The following is a 20944-nucleotide window of genomic DNA, read 5'->3' on the forward strand; positions in this document are numbered from 1 at the left end:
TAATGCAATTTATTTATTCTAGATGTAATTCATCTTTCCAAACTCTGAAACACTTCCAGTGACAAGCAGGTAGGACATGATTTTAAATGCTTTTTCATTTCATTCCTGATCATCTTCTGCTTTGCTACCTTTTTTAGCATGGATAAGTATAATTGAAATCTGCGCTGAAGACCTGTATAGTGACCTATAATTGATTGGAGAAAGATAATTCAGTTGAAATGACAGTATTCTGATTAGAGTACTTCCTAGATTTCTCATTTATTTTGAAAGATGTGAAACTTGAAGTACTAATTACAAGAAAACAAAATGATTTTTGAAGTCCAAAAAAGGTGCCTCGAAACATTTCAAAACTAGAAAATTGCTTGGGTATGACTGTAATAAGATGTAGAAATGCTGGCAAAGAGAAATTAGGTGAAAACATATCTTACATATTTCAATGTTTTGACTGCTAGTTTAGAGCTATCTGTGCAGCAAACGGGGATGGAGTTCTGGGGTTTTATTTGCTTTGTAAGTTGGGAATTTGCTTTGTTTTGGGGTTGTTTTCAGTTTTCAAAATTAGCCAGTAATACTTTCTGGAGTTCGCTTTTGGCAGCAAGCCTTCTGATAAGCAAGCCTCTGTCTGTGTGTGTTTGTTTCCAATTGAGTTTATCAAGGTCCGATGGTAGGTCAGGTATTATGTAAGTCTTAGAACAGAAAAGGGCATAATTTATGGTGGTTTTCCTTACCTCAGTGAGGGTTGCCAGTAAAGGGGGTTTCCCAGTGAAAGACTTATAACAAACATCAGCAGCCCCATCACATTTGTATTAACAATGCTGCTGTTGTCATTTGAAGCAATGCATTTCTGCCATAAAGCATATGCGGCTCTGAGGTGAGAAGTCTCTATGAGAACTCCCTCACTGAGATCCAACCTACATGTGATCCCTGAGTATTCACATACCAATCTTTCAAATGATTGAGGAGCCAAGGAAGCTCAGTTTTGGCCCTTGTTACCCCCTAGCTCTTCATATCACAACTCCAAAGAATGGTGCTCCCATCCACTCTTCCATCATTCCTACCCCGTCTGCTGTAGTGCAGTTGGGGTCTTGAGGACGGACATCTCAGAGTAACAGTAGCTCCAAGAGAGCATATCCTTGTATTCCCCTGTCAAGCCAGAGACAGCCATGAACACAGCTTCTGGCCTGTTGAAGTCTCCTTTAGCTCCCCGAATTCAGCCTTTAAAATTTTTCTTCTCCATTTTTGATAGTGGGTTAAATCCAGTAAACTGAAATCTTTATCATAATTTTTCCCCACTATCATTTTAATTCAAATGGTAGACTGAAGCTAACATTTTAAAGCCAAATACGTTAATGAGTTATACATAGTATTTGATAACTGTAAATGATACTGTATGTCAGTACAGGCAGAGTAGTTCCTGTGTTGTGTTTCTTGGATTGTATTATGATCTGTTGAAGCTAGATGTGTTCTCCTCTCTCTTTAGAGAAAAACAATGTGTTCTACACCATGAAAAAAAAGTCCAGGAACATCGCTGGAGATGCTCTTTTCTGGTTCTAGGGCACATGTTAATTCTTTTCTCTCACAGCTTTGAGGGTTTTAGATGCTTGAGGACTGAAAAGAAGATCAACCAAATTTTCTGAAAACTTTTAAACTAATTTGAAATCTCCCATTGCCCTCACCCTTTGTAATTATTTCAGTCCCAAAGTACTCAAGTTTTCAGAAAGTTCTCAATGAATGTTGGCAACTCTCAGGTGTATATATAATACAATATTTTAAACATACATATTTATCATCTCCAGGAAATAATTTAACCCTTGAGTTCCAATGCTTTCATAATGATTTCTGAAAGATTATAAGGAATAATTTTGTGCAAACCTTGCAGCCCAAGAGTTAAATTAGCTGGAAATTCTTTCTTTTTTGAAAATGACAGAAAGCAGCAGGGTATAAAATGTGGCTGATTGCGGCATATTCTGTTAAAGCTTACATATTAGCTAAGGCCTGGAACATAATTGCTTTACCAAGTGTAAAATTAGCCACAGCAAGTTGCAAATTTTCAACAGCCAAACTATTGAACAGAATTCTACCTGGAGAACCTTGCTTTCAGGAAAACTGTATATACTGCAAACTAATGTTAATTTCTTAAGGGACAGATTGGCTAACATGTATATTACATACATATTTGCAAAAAGAGTGCATATTTACAGAAAGCAGAGGAGAGAAGTAAATATTCTTTATCTTTTCTCAAAATATATATTTGTTCAGCATGTCCAGATTTTAGAGATTTCTGATACGCATATGTTGTATTATATTGTGAATATAGAAATTTTACTTTGTAGTAATTTTAAAGTGTGTTTTATTAACATGCCTAGCAGTATGTCTTAAATAGTGCCTTTCTTTCACCATATTTTGAAAATGTCAGTATAATTCTCCAAGCCTACCTGTTCAGTGTGCTCTGCATTTCAAGTACTAATTAGAACTGTACATTTAGAACAAACTCTTATAGATAAGTAATATCTCACACAACATGTAGTCATTCTCTTAAAATGTTTTTCATTCATGGTTTACCCTGTTTCTTAAAGAAAAATGACTATAAGGTCTCAAACCATACTATTACATCATGTATGAAAAATCAGCATGTTTAACTGGCTTATCAGAAGTTTTATAGAAGTTATCTCTGAACTAGTAACTTGTAACCTCTTACATCAAAGAAGCACTTACATTTTTAACCTCTTTTCCGAAAAGCACATTTTTTATCGTTCCTACTCTAATAGTCATTATTCTTAATAATGTGGACTTGAATGACCCAAATCTCTCTCAGATAGAGGCAGTATTCTAGTCCAAGTCAATGTTTTTTGCATCTGCATCACTAAGTGCAGGTTAGTCTTTGCATGCATAGTTAACATCTGTTGACACGGTTTTGTAAACCACAAATAACCAGGAGAATTAAGCACGTGGGCAGTTTTAGTTAGAACTATTCATAGGCTTAGTTATGTAATGAGGGAAATACCTTGTTACGTTGGTTATGTTTTCATAAGAATTGATGAATTTCACAAAGGAAGATCTGCTGTTGAGGGTGTTGAATCACATTGGTTTTCATGATAATAGCATTTTTCTATTTCAGGTCAGAATAGCCTGTATTAAAGGCTTAAGTTAAGAGTAGTTTAAGAGAAATATCCCACAGGCGTATAACCTGGAAGCATCCTGACTTCCTTTAAAACTGTATCTAGCAAAGAGTCTTTATGTTAGACAGGGCAGGTAATTGTTACAGTACAAAAATCATTCCTGAGCCTTGTCAGAGCGAGATACCAGGGTCATCTTATATCTTCAAATAAGAATTATTAATAAATTATTTTATAGAAGAAACTAGTAATTACCAGGGTACTTTGGCTAGCATCATGTTGGAGGCTGCTTGCTGTCTCTCCCTGCTCATCCGCTCTGCTATATTGGGCCTCTTGAGAATGGTTACTTGTAGGCAGGAATGACGCCACTACCCACAGATAAAGTTGCTCAACACTTCCCATGCTAGCATCTTGGAGTAAAACTGGCTATATGGAGTATCTGCAGGCCGAAGGTTTTTGGGTGAAAAAAAATCCAAAACAGATCTCAGAAAGGAGGCTAAGTACAGATATATATTTGTGTTCCTCATCTCCCTAGCATCTACAGAAGAAAGGGTAAAGGGAAAAGGAGGATTCGACAAGTTAGTAACAGAACTGGAATACGTGACAAATGAAGATTATACACTATTGTTAACATTTCTTAGAAAATGTCTTCTCTGACATTTGGTACAGTAAGGGATGGGGGTGAGCTGTTGCAGGAATGGCTTTTGCTACCTTGAAATGTGGTAGGTGTGGGGTGTAACCTGGTCAGTGAATTTCTTTCTGCATTGCACGCAAAAAAAAAAAAAATTCTCCATTGAAAAACTACACACGGTACGTTCTCTGCAGGAAAGCGCTGAGCCAAGCTGTCCTGTGGTGTGCTCTAAATGGTTGTTTAGTTGCTTCATTTTAGTTGCATTAGCTGTGCTGTATAGTTACATTAATGCTGAGCTGTGCCCAAGCAGCTGTGCCTGCCTCTCACTAGGGTGTCTGAGCTCATCCAACGCACTTTACTAATGTGCCTCCACGGACTTTGCGCTGGAGCTGGGTATATCCAACCATGTCAGAGCAAGCCAGGTCTGCTGTGGTGTTGAGGCTATAGCTGTTTTTCACATCTGTAGGCCTCTGAGGAAGAGCTGTGTATCTCGAAGAGATGCAGCAGAGTTGTGTTAACTTTGAAAAGAGAGCTTGTTACTTCCTTTTGTAGACTGTGTCCCTAAGTTAATGAATGTGGAGAGAAAATTATTCCTCTTGGTTTTGGTGGATGTTTGCTGCATGCCTCACCAGTAGGCCAGGAACACAAAACATAATGAAGGCATGAAAGCTCATTACAGCTCTCTGTACAGTGTAGCACTACTTACTGGTAATAAGGTAGGAGTGATTTCTGGCCTCAATTTGAACTAACAGCATTGCTTACTGACAGTGCCATCCTGCCTGTTGTCTGTTAGTCTCAACCACAGAGCAAATGGTTCCCTGACAAGGTTGCTACAAGGGCACGGGTTCAAATTGAAACTATGCCCTGTATTTCTTAGCAATGAACAACTTTTCAGTAAGATCTTACCAGTTCATTAGTGGCTACAAAATTGGCTATTAACATTTGTCACATAGTTCAGAGTATTTTTCTCCAAGTAAGAACGCTGTTATTGGGAGGACAGTTGTTCTGGGTGGAACTAATCACCGGAAAGGTTGATTAGTTGGGCACCTGGAAAAACTGTTCCTTCAAAGCAAAGAAGAATGGTGGATAGTGGAATTAGGATGTTGCATTTAAAGGCAGCACAAAATAGAAATCTTTCTAATATCAGTTTTTAAGTTCCAGATAACAGGGATTCTGCTAATATAATGATTTTTTTTCTTCTTTTTTCTCCCAAGTGTTTATTGGGCAGAGTTCTTACTTGTTTTCTCTCAAGTAACAGCGACTGCATGTGATTACCTACATGGCATGTACAAAACTCTGTGGACTTGTATACATGGTGAATACACATACCATGCACATGGTTTGAATTTCATTCCATCTTCGGATTACTTCTTTCTCTCACTGTCTCATCAAAGCAAACATCTCTTTGCTAAAATCTGGCATAAATAATCCCAGTTTAATTCTGTAGAGCATCCTAATTAAATAATTGGGCAACACAGTTGAGATTTGACTTCCCTGGTGATACCACCTTTTGCAGCATACTGCAAGCTAAAGGAGGATTACCAGGAAATGTTGGTAAGATGGTGTGAACAGGGTTACAGCTGAATGTTTCTGTAAAGGATAATAATCAATCCACATCTTAACACGTTGTTGGTGAAAGTAATTTGTATTATTCCACAGAAGTGAGCTCTGCTGCCTGGCCAACTCCATCTTTGTGTAATTCTGTGCTTGATTTAACCTGAACGGCTTTGTCAAACCCCATATTATGCATGACGTACGTTCATTTGGTCCCCTGCTACTCCCTCGTTGCATCTGTGTGCCAGGCACTGTCTGCTGCGTCTGATCCCTGTACATGACTCCATGCACCCAGCACTGTTGTTTGCATGCCCGCTTGTCTGCTGACCAGCTGTGCCTGGTGCAGGCAAACCCTCACTGGAGTGCAGCAGCTGGGGAGCGTGTGCTCTTTCGTAGGGCTCCAGGTGCCCAAGAGCTGTCCTACAGTGGATGCTCTCTAGTTGCAAGATAAGGCCAAAGCCCCATCCCATCCTGTGACCAAGTCAAGCATGCCAAGCCATTCAGCAAAGACGTGTCCCTGTTGCGTGGAGCATCTCTCTTTGGGGAGCGTGGCAGTTGACAGGGCTAACTACATTGGCCTTAGGTCTGGTTGAGTTTGGGCTTTGGATATGCTCCGCTGACACTATGACTCTCATCCCCACCCCCCCTTTCACCCCCCAAATTCTTTCACTTCCTTTGGTGGTAGTTTTATCATTATGATTGTTCACAGACACTAAATACTGCTGCTATCCTGCAGAGGTGTATGACAACTGAAGTTCACAGCTTCAGGTGGCACAATGGCGTGTAAGAGTTTGTAGCATGATGTTTCCAGTGGCTTTGCTCTCCTGTGTTGATTCTCACCCTGGATTTTCACCAGAGGTGCCTTGGTCCAGAGCCCACCTGCTGCTCTTGCATGAAGCTGCAGTGAAACAGAGCTGCTGGCTCTGTTTTGGTATGGCCTGAAATTCAGGCTCAGTACTTGTTCATTGAATGGTTGGTTATATGTGAAGTGAAATACATAAAATTTAATGTTAATTTATCAGCAGACTGGAATTGTCTGTGTGCGGTGGTGAGAGAAAATTTTCTCTTCAGTTACTGCATGTCTGCAGCCCTGGATAGGCATGTTTCTCAGCAAATAGTGTAGTTTGTTTGTGATAGTCGAAGGACAACTGGTCTTTGTAGAACTAGTTCTTGTGTTTATTAATGGCTGTATTTGAAAGGTGACTATTTGTCTTGACTTTGTTAACTCATGATTTACAAACCAACAACACTGATTTCCATTCCTTTCTGCAGGAGGACCTTCTGCAGGAGGATACCTTCTTTTAATGCTAAAGAGAACTAACAAATCCATAAAGTGGAATAATATAAACAGTATTAATTAATACTGTTTCTTGGCAACATATTGATTTCTAGGCTGAAGACCAAAAATTAGCAGTGGTTTGGTTTGGTTTGTCTTTTATCATAATTTAGGAGACCCGTTGTCAGTTTTCGTAAAGGAGAGAAAATATGCCACTGAACATCTGAAATGTGTTTTTTAAAAATTAGATTCTGATTAGTACATTCAGGATTTGCAATAATAAGCAGGTTTGCACTTCACTACTATCAACAAGTTGGGATCTTGCTTTTTTGTGTTTCTTAGACATGAATGGAAAATGTGCAGTGTTTTTTAGTGCCATAATCCTGCTGGGAGCAACTACTTGTCTGTCAGCCTAATGCTCCCACTGGCTATTGGTCTGAAAACTGTAGCTGATCTGTCGTAGTCCTTTAACAATTCATCCATTCCAAGACTGTTAAAAAGCGCTTATTTTTTTCAAACTCACGATAGACAGTATGCGTGCTTATATTTTTCCTCAAGAAACCAAATAAATTTCAATCCAGAGAGAGGAACGTACAGAATCTGTATCAAATAAGTGGGGAAAGTTCCCATTTTCTGCTCAAGTATTTGCACTGGATTATAATGAAGCTTTGGTTAAGCAGATTAAATAGACAAAAGCAGTGAAACTTCAAAGGCTGACCAAATGTGCTGAGGTTTTATTTACCCAATCTGTAACGCCTGCTTTTGCCTTCCTCTCATTAAGCACAGAAAAATAAGCCAGTAAAGCCTAATGCGCTGTCCAGCTGTAGTGCCTATAGTGACTGATTTCTACCAGGGTTTTTAGTTGTGAGTATGTAAGGTTTTTTTCAATGTAGCAGTAGATAATAGACCTCCTATGAGAGCGGTTTTAAGAATGACTGCACAGCTGAGAGCTCAGCTGTATTGTAGAGCTCATTTTAGATACCAGGATGCAAAAGCTTTCTTCCAAACACAGATATTAAGTCTGTGACTTAATCCAGTGGTTAATTAACTGCTTTTACATGAAGCACACAAAATAGCAAAGGAAACTCTGTTCTTCAGTAAACTACGAGAAATAAGGTAAAGCAGTACTTGGTGACGGAGTAAGAATCCAAGTTGTTTTGATATTTCTAGCTTGCATTTTCCAGTATTCTTTACAGAACAGTTAAATGTGCAGCATCTGTTACCATTTATATTTCGAAGAGTGTTTCCATTTATATTTCGAAGAGTGTTTCCTGCACTGTGGGATTGATTTGGGCATTTGTGTCACTCAGTCAAGGAGTTTTCAGAGACCACACATAAATTTTTATTTGGGGAAAAAGGTGAATATGTTTAACATATATAAAATAATAATAAAACCTAAATCAATTATAACTAATTAAAAATTAAAATATATAATTTAAAAAACAGATAAATGACATAACCTCTGTAACAGTTTCCTGTTAAGTTCATTTTATAACATTAAAGATCATAAGCTAGTATGGTGTGTATAAGCACAAGTAACAACATTGGACATAGTTGTAGAGCAGCAGTGAATTTGGACACTGTGATTTTGGGTTAATTTTGAAAAACTAGTGTAATTCCAATCCAATAGACTGTTTTTGTCTCTCTGAACATTTTGAACGGCCTGAATACCTGTGAATTAGCTAAATCTGGTTCTGAACAGGTAAATGGCATTTGTTTGATATAACCACCCACCTCCGCATACCACAGCCTCATGGATCTCCCTGTCTTGAGTGTTTTCTTCTGTACTTTTCTAGACCTGCACCTCAATAACTAGACTCCGTTGCTATAAAACTAAAGCATTTTCTGAGCTCTATTTCTAATAATACTATTGCTAAAACTTGTCATCTTGTAAAAGCCTTGTCAGAAAGCATATAAAAAGAATCTTTTAAATATTTTTGGGAACAAAGGCTTTTTAGGTTCATTTGAAGAAAGGATGTATGGAGTTGGCACAGGAAAGCTGACCAAGTCACACAGCCTTTTAGATAGTAAATTTAATACTCTCTTCCTTCAAAATTTGCTACATAATCAAGCATTTTATGCTGAATGCCTGAAATATATGCCTTGTCATTCAGGAAGCAAGTAACATTGTAAGCTACATGAAGTTTCGTCTAATGAGTTCTTAACTCTTCCTCACTCTGTGGTGCTATGAGCTCCCAAATAACTCATTTTAAAATGAAACGAAGTGGTTCTGCCTTGGTAAACCAGTAAGTATATTAGAGTGGAGAGCAGAAGTGCAGGATCTCCCAAACCACTGACCGTCAAGGTGTTCTGGCCCAGAAGCACCTGAAAGAGGCAAACGTTTACATACCTGGACAGATTATGGACAGCTTTTTCGTGAAGTAGAAGCTTGGGTTTTAAAGTTATTTGCAATTATTTGCAATGAGGGAACTTCATGTACCCTCCTAGTATTTCAGACATGATGGAGGAAACGAAGAAGCCAGACAGGAACTAACAAGTCAACAAACAAAGGAACTTCAGAGGCAGCTCTTGCTCACACAAGAAAAAAAGATGAACTACCACACCCTCTATTCATCATGCTGTAGACTGTGCAGCACTTAGGGGGCTAGTCCAGCCTCGAAGCTATTACCAGACAGGCTGACAGAGCATTCATCCAAGAGAAATCTGCAGTTGACTTTCTTAAGTCAGGAAATCAGCAAGATTTTTAGATCTTTCTCTAGGAAAGGCCCTTTTTTTTTTTTTTTGTTGAAGGCACCTGAAAGTTCTCGTGTAATTTTTAGCTTTTGTCTCTGCAAAAGTTTAATTTCACTTCCACAGAGGAAACTAAAGCAAAACATATGACATTTGCTTGCTACTTGAAAAATGAATTAAGACACAATTTCCTAATTGAAATTCAGAAGAAGCAGCTTTCATCAGCAAGGCAAAGTTATTGGTGTCATCGAATCGTGAGTGTGTTTTAACATTTTTGATTTCTTTAAAATTAAAAGGCTGCTTTTTAGTTCACTTTTTTAAATTCACCACTAAATGTTGGTTTATTATTGCAATCATGATGATCCGTTGCCTTGCTGGTGGTTGCAGGGACAGAGAAAGCCTGGGGTCTGAAAGTAAGAAACTATGGGAAACTCTGGCCTGCAGCTATTTCTGAACTCACTCCCTTCAGTGTTCCCAAACTCAACTGGACTACACTTCTGCAACAGACTTTCTAACCACATTGAGCAGATCTATGATTTTTGTTCTAGCTTGCCTACACATCGTTGTTTTTAAAATGGCTGTGAGCTTGGTCTAATTTCTGGTTTGCAACGTATACACAGTATAATAGGCGAACACAATTTTGTTTTGTCTTCAAGGTTGTTTTCCTCCTCCTGTTTCACAGATACACCATGCCTGAAGAGTTTGTGCTTTTTCTGTCAAACATTCTGTTAATTTAAGGAATGCCTCCTCCTAAGACACATCTTGTTAAGAGGAAGATGCCTTAGGAATGACTGGAACTTGATTTACAACAGGAAAAAATTATTTCACACACATTCAAGGTTTGAATTTTATCCAAGTCATGGACAATTCACATCACCTACGTGCTTCACAAGTAGATGTATCTGGTGTTTAAAAGTGATTTAATGAATTCAGTGCTTGTTTTTAAAAACAGTAGCTGAAAATAGAAGGCAAATGTTACTGTATCTGCCACACAGAAATATTTCAGTAGGTTTCTTCTTAATTTTTCTTCCTTTTAAGGGTCAAAAGGCTTGGATAGAGAAGACCTTTTCAAAAAGAGAATGCATCTATGTAATTGCCAACAACAAAGACATTAGCAGGTAACATTTGAAATTTTTGTTTTGGCCAACAGAAAAGGTTAATGCTGAAGAAACTGGACTTGACTTGGATTTAGACATGTGAAACGGAGACCCAATTTACTCACTGCCCTTAAAGGGAGATGATGGGGGAATAAAAGTGCAAGACATGCTTGCACTCAAGTCTGTACAGAGACATGGGACATGTCATACAGAGATGATAAGGCTCTGTAGGAGAGGCAGCTGATGATAAGGGCAGCAGGAGAGGCAGTGACTTGTTAGTTCCTAGCTTTGCAAACCAGGGCATAAGTTCATACTAAATTCTGAAAGCAAAGATGCAATAATATGCACTGTGAAGCAAGTGGTACTGCTCTTCACAGCTGGTATGACACTACCAATAACAATGCTATACAGGGGGACTGGAATTCTTAGTCCAAATATTAATATTACTCCTACTGCATGGGCTGCCTAAATTGTGGTCCAGCTTGTTTGGATAACGTAACAGTTTGTCACATGCTAGCTATCACCTCTGAGTAAGAAACAGATGGTCACTGCTCCTGTTCTGCATTCTTCTTCCTTCCCTGTCCTTTAGCCTAGAACAGCTTTCCAGTGTATAACAGAAGTGAAGTGAATTTTTTTATCTTTGGTTGTTAAGAAACACCTGTGGGCTGGTAATTGTGGCATATGCGTGTATGCAAATACAGCAGATAAGACCTAGAAGAGGCGTTTCTATGATTCATGTAGCGCAAGGCATGGTCAGTTGAAAATATAATTTCTGATCTATTCCTTTTTTTTTTCTTTTTTAAATTGCTATCCAATATTGAAGATACTGTAATCAAAGTCACTTCAAATTTTAACTTACAGGTGCTGCTGTGGCCAGCTTATTAACCAACATATTCCACCTCCTCCAAGTATAACAGCTAATAAAAATGGAGAAGAAACAAAGCAAGTGGAAGCTCAGCCAGAGAAATGGTCCGTCAGTAAACACACCCAAACATACCCAACTGATGCCTATGGAAACCTTGAATTCCAGGGAGGAGGACATTCAAATAAGGCCATGGTAAGGAGCATAGGCTACGCTAAGGTATTCATCTGGTATGTTAGCTTAATAGATATGCGTCAGGATTCCAGCTCACTCAGTGCATAATCCATTGAAATCAAAGGAGGTCTCTTTGCTCTCTCAGAAAGGTGTGGACAAGATGCTGAAAAGGAGAGAGAGAGAAGGCAAGAGAAAAATAATACCTAATACTTAGGTAGCACCTTATAATGTCTTGATGAAACAGTTTCATTGAAATTACTGTCAGTAAATAACAGCTAAGGAGGCAGCTGCATGTATTAATGCCCAAGATTCCATCTGTTTGTATTAGATTTGTGGGCCAAATAACCCAGCACGGTAATTAATCTTGCCTTTCTGAAAGATGGAGGCCTGACAGAGCTGGAAAATGGACTGTTGAGTTTTCTTAGCAGCAGAAGTAACAGCAAGTCAGGCTGCTGTAAAAAATCTCTTTCTCTTTTACCTCTCTTCTGAACAAATCCAAACCTAGATTTCTTTCTTTGCCCATTTGCTTTCTTATCTCTCTGCTGAGACTGCCACTGGAAACAACCACACTGCAAAAACTCGTACAAAATGTATGGGAGAGGTTGGTGGTTTTTGTTCGTGGTGGTTTGTTTGTTTTTAAAGCAGAAATAAACATGAGTTTATTTCATAGTTTTCTTTGATAGAGTAGTAGTTTGAAAAGAAATCACAATGGTGGAACTAAACTGAGAAGAATGCAAATCATTGCTTTGGAGGCAGAAATATGTACATCAGCAGTGAATGGGATAAAATGTAACATAAGCCTCCTATTTCTTATGAAGATTGTTGCTTCTCTTTGGCAGTCAAACCAGAGGTTTTAGGAACATACAAAACACCTTCCAGTCATTTCACATAGGTAGCTCCCAACAATGCGGATTTGCAATAAGAGCTTAGGATCACTTGATTGCAGTCAGTTTTGCAGGTGAAGAGAGGAAAGTGGTGCTTTTAAAATGCATGAAGTGAATGGTAAATTGTCAATAGTAAAGTGAAAGGTTTCAACCTGTTTTTTCTAATCACAAGCAGAAGAGAAATTTAATAATGTGTTGCTTAAAAATTGTGAAACTCTTTCTTCAAGATGGAAGGCTTAATATAACCATTCTTTGCTCAGTCAATAGACAATTTACAGAGCAGATGGAGTGATAATATTATGCATTGCTCTTTGCAGTATATCCGTGTGTCATATGACACTAAACCAGATTCTCTGCTGCATCTCATGGTGAAAGACTGGCAACTGGAACTGCCCAAACTCTTAATCTCTGTCCATGGAGGCCTCCAGAACTTTGAAATGCAACCTAAATTAAAGCAAGTATTTGGAAAAGGTCTGATAAAGGCTGCCATGACCACAGGAGCTTGGATTTTCACTGGAGGTGTTAGTACAGGTAAGGAATTACCAGCACTTTTAGTTTACTTAAGAATTCAGTGATGTTCATTCACTAATCTTTCCCACAGGCAGAAGATTTAAGTCTACATGAATGAGTCATTAGCCACTAGACCAAAAAAGGAGCATTGTAATCATTTGTGTTAATCTCCTACCCAGCCCTGACCATAAGGTTTTCCTGGGTCAATATCGATTTGCATTACTCGGTGTTTCCCCTGAAAAAAAAATTTCAACCTTGGTTTCAGTAGCAAGGAATCTACCAGTAGTTATAATACTTTTTTTTTTGGTGGTTGGTTATCCTTGTAGTTAAGAAACCTCCTACTCCAAATTTGCCTAGCTTTAGCTTCTTCTGGTTTGTTTTTTTTTTTTTGTACAAAGATCTTTCTGTTACTAAAAGTATATTTCCTATACTAAAGGTATATTTTCATACACAGCACTTTTGTCAAACTGCACATGCTGAGTTCCATAAAATTCTCGCACTAAGCATGTTTTCCAGTCCTTCAGTCATTATCACACCTCTGCTTTGAACTCTTTCTAGTTTTTCAACAGCCTTCTTGAATTTTGGACACTGTGATTTTTGAGACAGTGCTGGATGAAGCTTTTAATCCCTGAAGTAAAGCAGCCTTTCTGCTTCCATTTGACACTTCCCTGTTCATGCAGCCAAGGACTGAGTTAGCCTTTAGTCTGTGTGATCTCTCTGAGAGTTAGTGATCAACTGATAATCCACCTTGAATGCCGTGTCCCTGAGTCACTGTCTGCATGGGATCACCCACCACCACATGTGCACACGCTCTGTCTTGAAATTATATAAGATATTTGTTCTTAAATGAATGACTATAAATTAGCACTCTTGAAACACAAACCTGAAGTCAGTTGTAAAAGTCTCTATTTGAAGACATTGCAATCTCCTGTTTGCATTTTCCTCCGATCTTCTGGCCACCTGAAACAGTTTTCTGTTTCTGTGTTTCCTTTTTGACCATATGAATCATCAGTTGTACAGCAACTCTACTTAACTCCACCAGGAGGTTTTTGGCGCTGTTCCTGGATTCTGTCAAATAAACAGTGTCTGATGTGATGTCCAAAATTTGAAAGACATGTTTGGTGATTCCCTATATATATTTTGAGACCAGTTGATTTCTAATTAATTTCATTTATGTTAATATCAATTCTGAGTGATCTTCAAAAAACAATCAGATGCAAACTTTCATTATAATATTTCTATAACAATATCTTTATTAAGCTGAAATAAATCTTGATATCAAGTTATTTCTCAGAAAACTATGTAAGATAAGAATTAATTCCTTTTAATTTCATTTTACAACAAAGGTCTAATGAGTTTAAGGGAAGATGATGATTGCTATTCAGAATAATTTTTAAGTGAAAACATGTTTCTTAGATAACTACAGGGTTGGAGCTTTTGCTTGTTCAGACCGCAGTGATAGCATTCCATATGTGTTTATCATTGTGTACAATGAATAATATAATTCCAGACAATGGTACACATTACACTGTGGCAAGTTAAGTAACTGGGTAAGTCTTTCAAAGACTTCATTGAATTCAGAACAAGGATGTGAAAAGGCAATAGGATTTACACACACCTATTACAAAATAAAAGCATGGATTTGTCTGCATTGTGTGTTCTATTATAGAGATACCAGGTTAGTAGTGAAAGCAATCCAGAAAAGCAGGTAGCTCCGTGAGAAGCAAAAAGAAAATTCTGTTGTTTAGTGATCTCTAAAAAGTGCCAAGAATGAATTAAATTAATTGTACCTATAGGTGTCATTCGTCATGTGGGAGATGCCCTGAAAGATCATTCTTCCAAATCCAGAGGACGAATATGTGCCATAGGAATTGCACCGTGGGGCATTGTAGAAAACAAGGAAGATCTGATAGGAAAAGATGTAAGTCTTTAAGGAGTAAGTCTTAACTCCTGTGTAATTAGCAATGTCAGCTGTGTAACAAAGTACACTGTTCATCTTTTTAGAGTATTAATATTTTTGCTGTTTCTTAAGCATGCCTAAGAGCTGAAATTGAACAATTTCTTGAAGAAAAGCTGTCGTTTAAATATATTTGTCAGGTTGTCTTATATGACCTCAAAGTAAATATGGAGCTAGTGAGGTTTCCATTGCTTTTGATAGTAGAGACCTCTCTATGGTGACAGTTTTAGGTCCTAACTTCAGTGTGGCGTACTGAGACTTCTAAATACCATATAAGAGCCTTTATGTGTACAAGACTGGCATTTATTGTAGATGGGTACTCTGCAGTGGCTTATTCATTACTAGGAACTCCAGAATATTTTCTAATGCAGTAAGAGGATTATGTGACGCAGTGTGTGATCAAGGAGGGTACATTAGTGAGCTTAGGGGAACAGGCAGGAGAGTGCACAGGTGTCACTGTCATCCTCCAAAGAAAACACTGCTGTGAAGAGTTCAAGTTTTGAATGTAAAAGCAAGCTCCATTTCTAATTTTCCTCTATTTTTGGTTATAAAGATCAGGTTGATTTGTTTTCTCATAAGGCATGTGGTTCTGTTGGGCAGTGTGGGGGATTTTCACATTTAGTTCTTAGTTCTAATCTAGGTGCATCTATCCTTTTGACACACAGGTAACACGGGTTTACCAAACAATGTCAAACCCTCTAAGTAAGCTCTCTGTGCTCAACAGTTCCCATACCCACTTCATTCTGGCAGACAATGGTACGCTAGGTAAATACGGAGCTGAAGTAAAGTTACGACGTCAGTTGGAAAAACACATTTCCCTCCAGAAAATTAACACACGTAAGTACAGTGGGGCAAACTGTAAACATAACATCTTAAAGGAAGGGAGGGAAGAAGGGCTTGAAATACTTCAAGGTATTGAAATTAAACGCTTCTTCGAGCTCTTTCTAGCAGGAATTTGATCAGGACTGTGTGACTAAACTAGAACATATGCTGTCTGATAAGTGGTGAAAGAGCCCACATCTAACAGCATGGAAAACCCAGAAAAGTAAGGATTTGTATTGGGTTTGCGTGGCATAAAGGGAGAAAGAAAAGCTGACAAATAATAGTGAGGAGAAGCTTCAAAGCAGTAAGCATTTAAAGGAAGGGAAATGTAAAGAATTTGTGCATCAGAATTCATAAGCATCAGTAAATACACAGAATGGGGTGATTTTGTACAGTTCCTGTTTACAGGAATCCTATGCAGCTCAGTGGTTTCTGATTCCAAATGTTCATACTAACATTTTATTTGCTCTTTAATGTGAATTTGTGCATCAGAATTCATAAGCATCAGTAAATACACAGAATGGGGTGATTTTGTACAGTTCCTGTTTACAGGAATCCTATGCAGCTCAGTGGTTTCTGATTCCAAATGTTCATACTAACATTTTATTTGCTCTTTTATGTGAATTTGTTTCGTCCAAAATATCACACTTAAAATTCTTTGATCTTCCAGATAAACTCAGCTGGGATTTTGATTTTTAGTGAAGCCATTATCCAGATAATTTCACATCAGTGCTTTTATATTTAGTTTAGTGCAGTTTTAAAATTTCTGCCAGTTGTTACAGCCTCTCTAAAACAACTTTCTAGAATTCTTTCTGTCATTATCTTAGAAAAAAATCTTGTAAAAGACAACTTTTCAATAACATTTTTGTAGAAAAAATTGATTTTTTAAAAAAGGAAATAAATAAAAAAAATTAGTAGCTGTGGTTTTCCAGCAACTTTAAAAAAAAAACAAAGAAACATGACAACAGCCTAATTAAAAATGGTTGCAAAAAAGTTAATAGTCTTTGAATCCACGCTTCAATTAAGAGCTACTGGAGAATAGACATCAGTTCTACCAGTTGCCTTTCTGACTTCTTACAGATGCCATTGTAAGCTGTGTAGGCCTGTATAAATAAGAAAAAACAAACATTCTGAATGACAATGGCATTAAACTCTACAAAAGTTTCTAACAGGGCTTAAGTGCTCTTATAGGTAGAGTAGAAAAATGAAGTAGAGTGCCAGGTAAAGCCGGAAGGCGCAGTTAGAGATCAGCCACAAGGTACCTAAACATTCTGGAAGGTCTTTAAGTACTGCTTTTTGCCTACGGTAAGCTTAAGAAACTGAACTCACCAAAATGATGCCCCTTGCCTTTCAGTGTGGAGACAGTGTCGTGCGCTGTTGCCCACAGACATTAGAAATAGCTAACGTTAGCTATGCTTTTTTCATGTTTGTCTTCTGCGGAAGTGCTGGGAGAGTTGTAACATTGTAAAAGGGAGCACTGGCTTGGAAGATAAGGAAGTCGGGGCCCAGAGGCAAGATGTTCTGTATCATTTCTTTTAGTACCACTGGGGCTGGGGATATTGGTTCTGATTTAAGTAGCATTTGGTGATTTTTGTCATGAGAAGGACAAAATTGGGAATGCACGTAGGAATTAAGAGTTCTGTGAAGGGCTGCAGTACACCTACTAGTAACAACATACAGGGAGTTGTTTTGTTTCTTTTTAATCACTTCAAGCACAGGCACCTCTTCTGGAAATCTCAGCAGGAATCATTAAGGATTTCATGGACACACAGGCCGGCCCATGCTCTGTGACTCCTCCTTACCAGAGCTGGGGTATACTGACAGGAGGATGTCAGGAAGCTTCTGCTGTTATTGTGCATGGTGTTCCTGTTCTTCAGAGATGAATGAAGGTTGAAAATATGAACTCTTTCACGCGTTCTCAGCTGTACAAAAAAGTGCATCTTCTTTATAAAGCGCTGGTCAATTTACAGGTTAAGAACTGAATTCAAATGCTTATAATAGTGGGATTAGTCAGCCTCCAGGTAATGTTTTGTCCTTCATTTCCAAAAGTATCTTGTGACCAAGGCTACTGAGACCATGTGACCTGTGGGCTTCCCTTTGTCATCCTATGCCTGGAGATCACAGTGAGGCAGGGACAGCAAAGGGATGCTCAGCTGTCGTCTCTTCCATCGGCCAGCCATTTCAGCCTCATGATAAAGACACTAATTTCATATTTTCTATTTTAGGAGAAAGCATAGGTATATGTCACCTTACTGAAGACTTCCTGTAGGTAACCAATGAAGAATTAAAGCATCAAAGACACAGTAGCTGGGAGCCATCCAAGTAACAGTGAAACTAGTGAAGTAATAGGAGAATCATGTTAGCTGTTTTATCTGTACATGGTGTCTGTCAAAAGAGATTACAGTTCACCAACAGTGAGTGAATAAATGATCAGTATGGAGCTGATGCAAAAGCAAGGGCGGAGACACATCTTACTCTTTTCCTTTTGGGGCTGTGAAATGGCATATGAACGTTTTTCCTGGTGTTGGCCATGAAATGGCCATCATTTTTCCTAGCTGCTCTGGTTTGAAGTGATGCTGTAACACAGAAATTACATCCACTCATAATATCTCAACCTCTTAAACTAAGTTTCAATGACACTTCTATTTTTGCTTCTGTTCTGTTTTTTTGCAGGGCTGGGACAAGGTGTTCCTGTAGTTGGGCTCATAGTGGAAGGGGGTCCCAATGTGATCTCCATTGTTTTAGAGTGTCTACGAGAAGAACCCCCTCTCCCTGTCGTGATATGTGATGGTAGTGGACGAGCATCGGATATTCTGTCATTTGCGCACAAGTATTCAGAAGAAGGAGGGTAAGATTTTGAGATCGTCACCAAAGCTGTGTCTTGCTTGGGAGGACAATGTAGGACTATCTGCCTTGCTTTCATTAAAGCTTCATGAAAAAATACCTCAGGGACAGAATGCTACTAACAGAGGCATTCTGCTGTCAGCCAGCTTTTGCTGCCTGTTTGATCTTAGCCCTGGTGTTAATGAGTACGAATTGTTACCACTTGGAATGTATTTGATGGTCCATTGAAACAAGCTTGCTCTCAGTGCAGCACACTGTCATACAAGCTCCATCAAAATTTGCTGCACTATACTTGATGCTGGATTGGGCGTGTTAGAAGCAAGGAACAAGCGATTCCCAAGAATTACTTTTTCTCAGGCCAGGGCTGAGGTTAATTAGTGCATGTATTTGCAAAACTTGTACTGCCTGATTCTAGTATGTTGTGTGAATGAGCTTCATTCTCCAAGAATGCCAGACCAGCTGAAAAAATATTGGGCTTCCTTCCATTTTCCTGCTGTTTTTTGCATCTGTGATGGTTCTTCAGGGCAGTGCTTCCTGATGACATGAACAGAGTGGAGGATGTTGTCTGGAGCATTCTGCTCCACAGCCCTCCTGTCCATTGCCCAAATGAACCTGTAAAAGTCACTCCTAATCCAAAGTTTTCTGGAATCTCTTATTTTTATGGTTGATTGTCTGCCCCTTTGGTTGATAGAAAGTACGGTTAGTTTAAAGAAGATACAAAGCCTATGCTAGCAGCATAAAGCTCATCTGCTCTGCAGAGTAAAAGATCTGTCCTGACAAATACTCCAAGTGGAAGCAGAGTATTGCATTTTTAATTTAAAATATTGCTTCTCCCAGTCAAGTAACATGCATTCCCCATCGTTTTTGTTAATATCAGAATTTTATCTTTAGTAGCCAGATTCAGGCAAAAACCTAGTCTTGATTAGGGTATGACACACCCATATTGCACCGAAGAAATAGCCTGTTTCCTTGACTGAAGTTGGAGTTTAGCTTGGATTAAATATTAAGCAGACAACTAGTGAAGTCAAGCAGTGCAGATGTTATTTGCTGCATTCGGAGAGCAGCTCTGATGCTGGATTTTTTTGATGTTTACACATATTACATATTTAATCCTACCAACAGTACCAACGGTATTTATGATTCAGCAACTTTCTTTTCCTTTCCGTCGACCGAGGCTCCTTAACTTTCCTTCTTTTTTTTTCCTTTCTCATTCATCCTTCCTATCAGCTTACAGGTAATTGAAAGAGCTTATTAGGATCAGTCTGTCTGAGATGCACTCACTGCATGACTTTCTCTCCCAGTGCAGTGTCCCGTTTTTCTCTCCAATAATTATGATGAGATAAATGCATTCATCTGGTAAGGCAGGTCTGTAATGAGAATTTTTCACCAGCCCTGCTGTCTAAAAGAATAATTTTCTCACAATGAACTTTGAATTTTACTGCACTTCACAGGCTCAGCTGTCTCACTGCTTTGAATGTCTGCTGGTAATGTTGGCCATCATCTGAAAATACATGTGTTTTATTGAATGAAGATCGAAGGGCTCTGTTTCAGATTACTTTGAGAGATCAAACATTTCTGACCTTTCTAGAAAGTTTTTGATCTAATTTCTTTAGTCGCCTTTTGATTTGTTTCTCAGTTGAATATTATGAGGTTTCAGATATGCTAGCAATTTAAATCTTCTGTTTAAGAGGATAACCAAGATAACCAAGGTGAAACCAGTAGTGATAACCAGTAGTGTGAAATATTTTTGGGTTTTTAGCTATATGCAAAGGGCCTTGCAACATTTAGAGGCAAAGGTAGGGGGTCCTGTAAGGTGTACTGCTGAAATCTGAAGACTGAAATTCTTAACTAAAGTGTATCTATAATATATAACAGGAGTAAGAGCTACCTGCATTATATTCCAGGGTGAAAGATAGTTCAAGTTCCCTGCAAGTTTTTAAATCAATGCTGAGGTACTGAGATGCATAAAAGCCAGTCTGGGTATGAATTTCTTGATTACTGTTAACTCTTCATGAACTCCTTACCTGTACTGAATGCAAAGATGCTGTGTGTTTTCATTTATTTTCAAAATGAAGGATGAAAAATGGTTTCTCAAACAGCAAGCCTTCTGCATATATATTAATTCTGGCAATGTCTTCTTTTATGTCTCATTTTTCATTTAGGATAATAAGTGAATCCCTTAGGGACCAGCTTCTAGTTACCATCCAGAAAACCTTTAACTACAACAGGAATCAAGCTCATCAGCTGTTCGTCATTCTTATGGAGTGCATGAAAAAAAAAGAACTTGTAAGTGTCCTAAAAGTAGTTCACAAAGAGAATTTCTGTGACCAGACTTTATAGAGTACTTTCAAGTGCCACTCTCCCAGGGTTACAGTGTAAACTTTTTTTTTTTTTCCCCTCCATATAGCTCCATAAACATAGACAATCATTCATTCATAAGCATAGGCCAAGAAAGAGATTTTGTCTTCTGGAAAGCCTCTAAAACCAATTTCAGATTCTTCTCCTGTGCAAGTTGATAGGAGTCTTTTT

At 38.4% G+C, this 20944-nt stretch overlaps 1 protein-coding gene across 1 annotated transcript in view; it reads left to right on the top strand.

The window, feature by feature from the left end:
- The window catches only part of TRPM1 (transient receptor potential cation channel subfamily M member 1), a 96565-nt gene that overhangs the window by 38057 nt on the left and 37564 nt on the right, over positions 1-20944 (top strand). Inside the window, exons 3-9 of the mRNA XM_087744334.1 lie at positions 10304-10383; positions 11224-11419; positions 12600-12813; positions 14589-14713; positions 15415-15586; positions 18245-18419; positions 20578-20701. Coding sequence (XP_087600460.1) covers positions 10304-10383; positions 11224-11419; positions 12600-12813; positions 14589-14713; positions 15415-15586; positions 18245-18419; positions 20578-20701 — 1086 coding nt within the window. The remainder of the gene's footprint in view (positions 1-10303; positions 10384-11223; positions 11420-12599; positions 12814-14588; positions 14714-15414; positions 15587-18244; positions 18420-20577; positions 20702-20944) is intronic.

The sequence above is a fragment of the Nipponia nippon genome, unplaced genomic scaffold (genome assembly GCF_047370975.1).
Source record: "Nipponia nippon isolate SJK-2023a ecotype South Korea unplaced genomic scaffold, ASM4737097v1 scaffold_9, whole genome shotgun sequence".
Classification (NCBI taxonomy): domain Eukaryota; kingdom Metazoa; phylum Chordata; class Aves; order Pelecaniformes; family Threskiornithidae; genus Nipponia; species Nipponia nippon.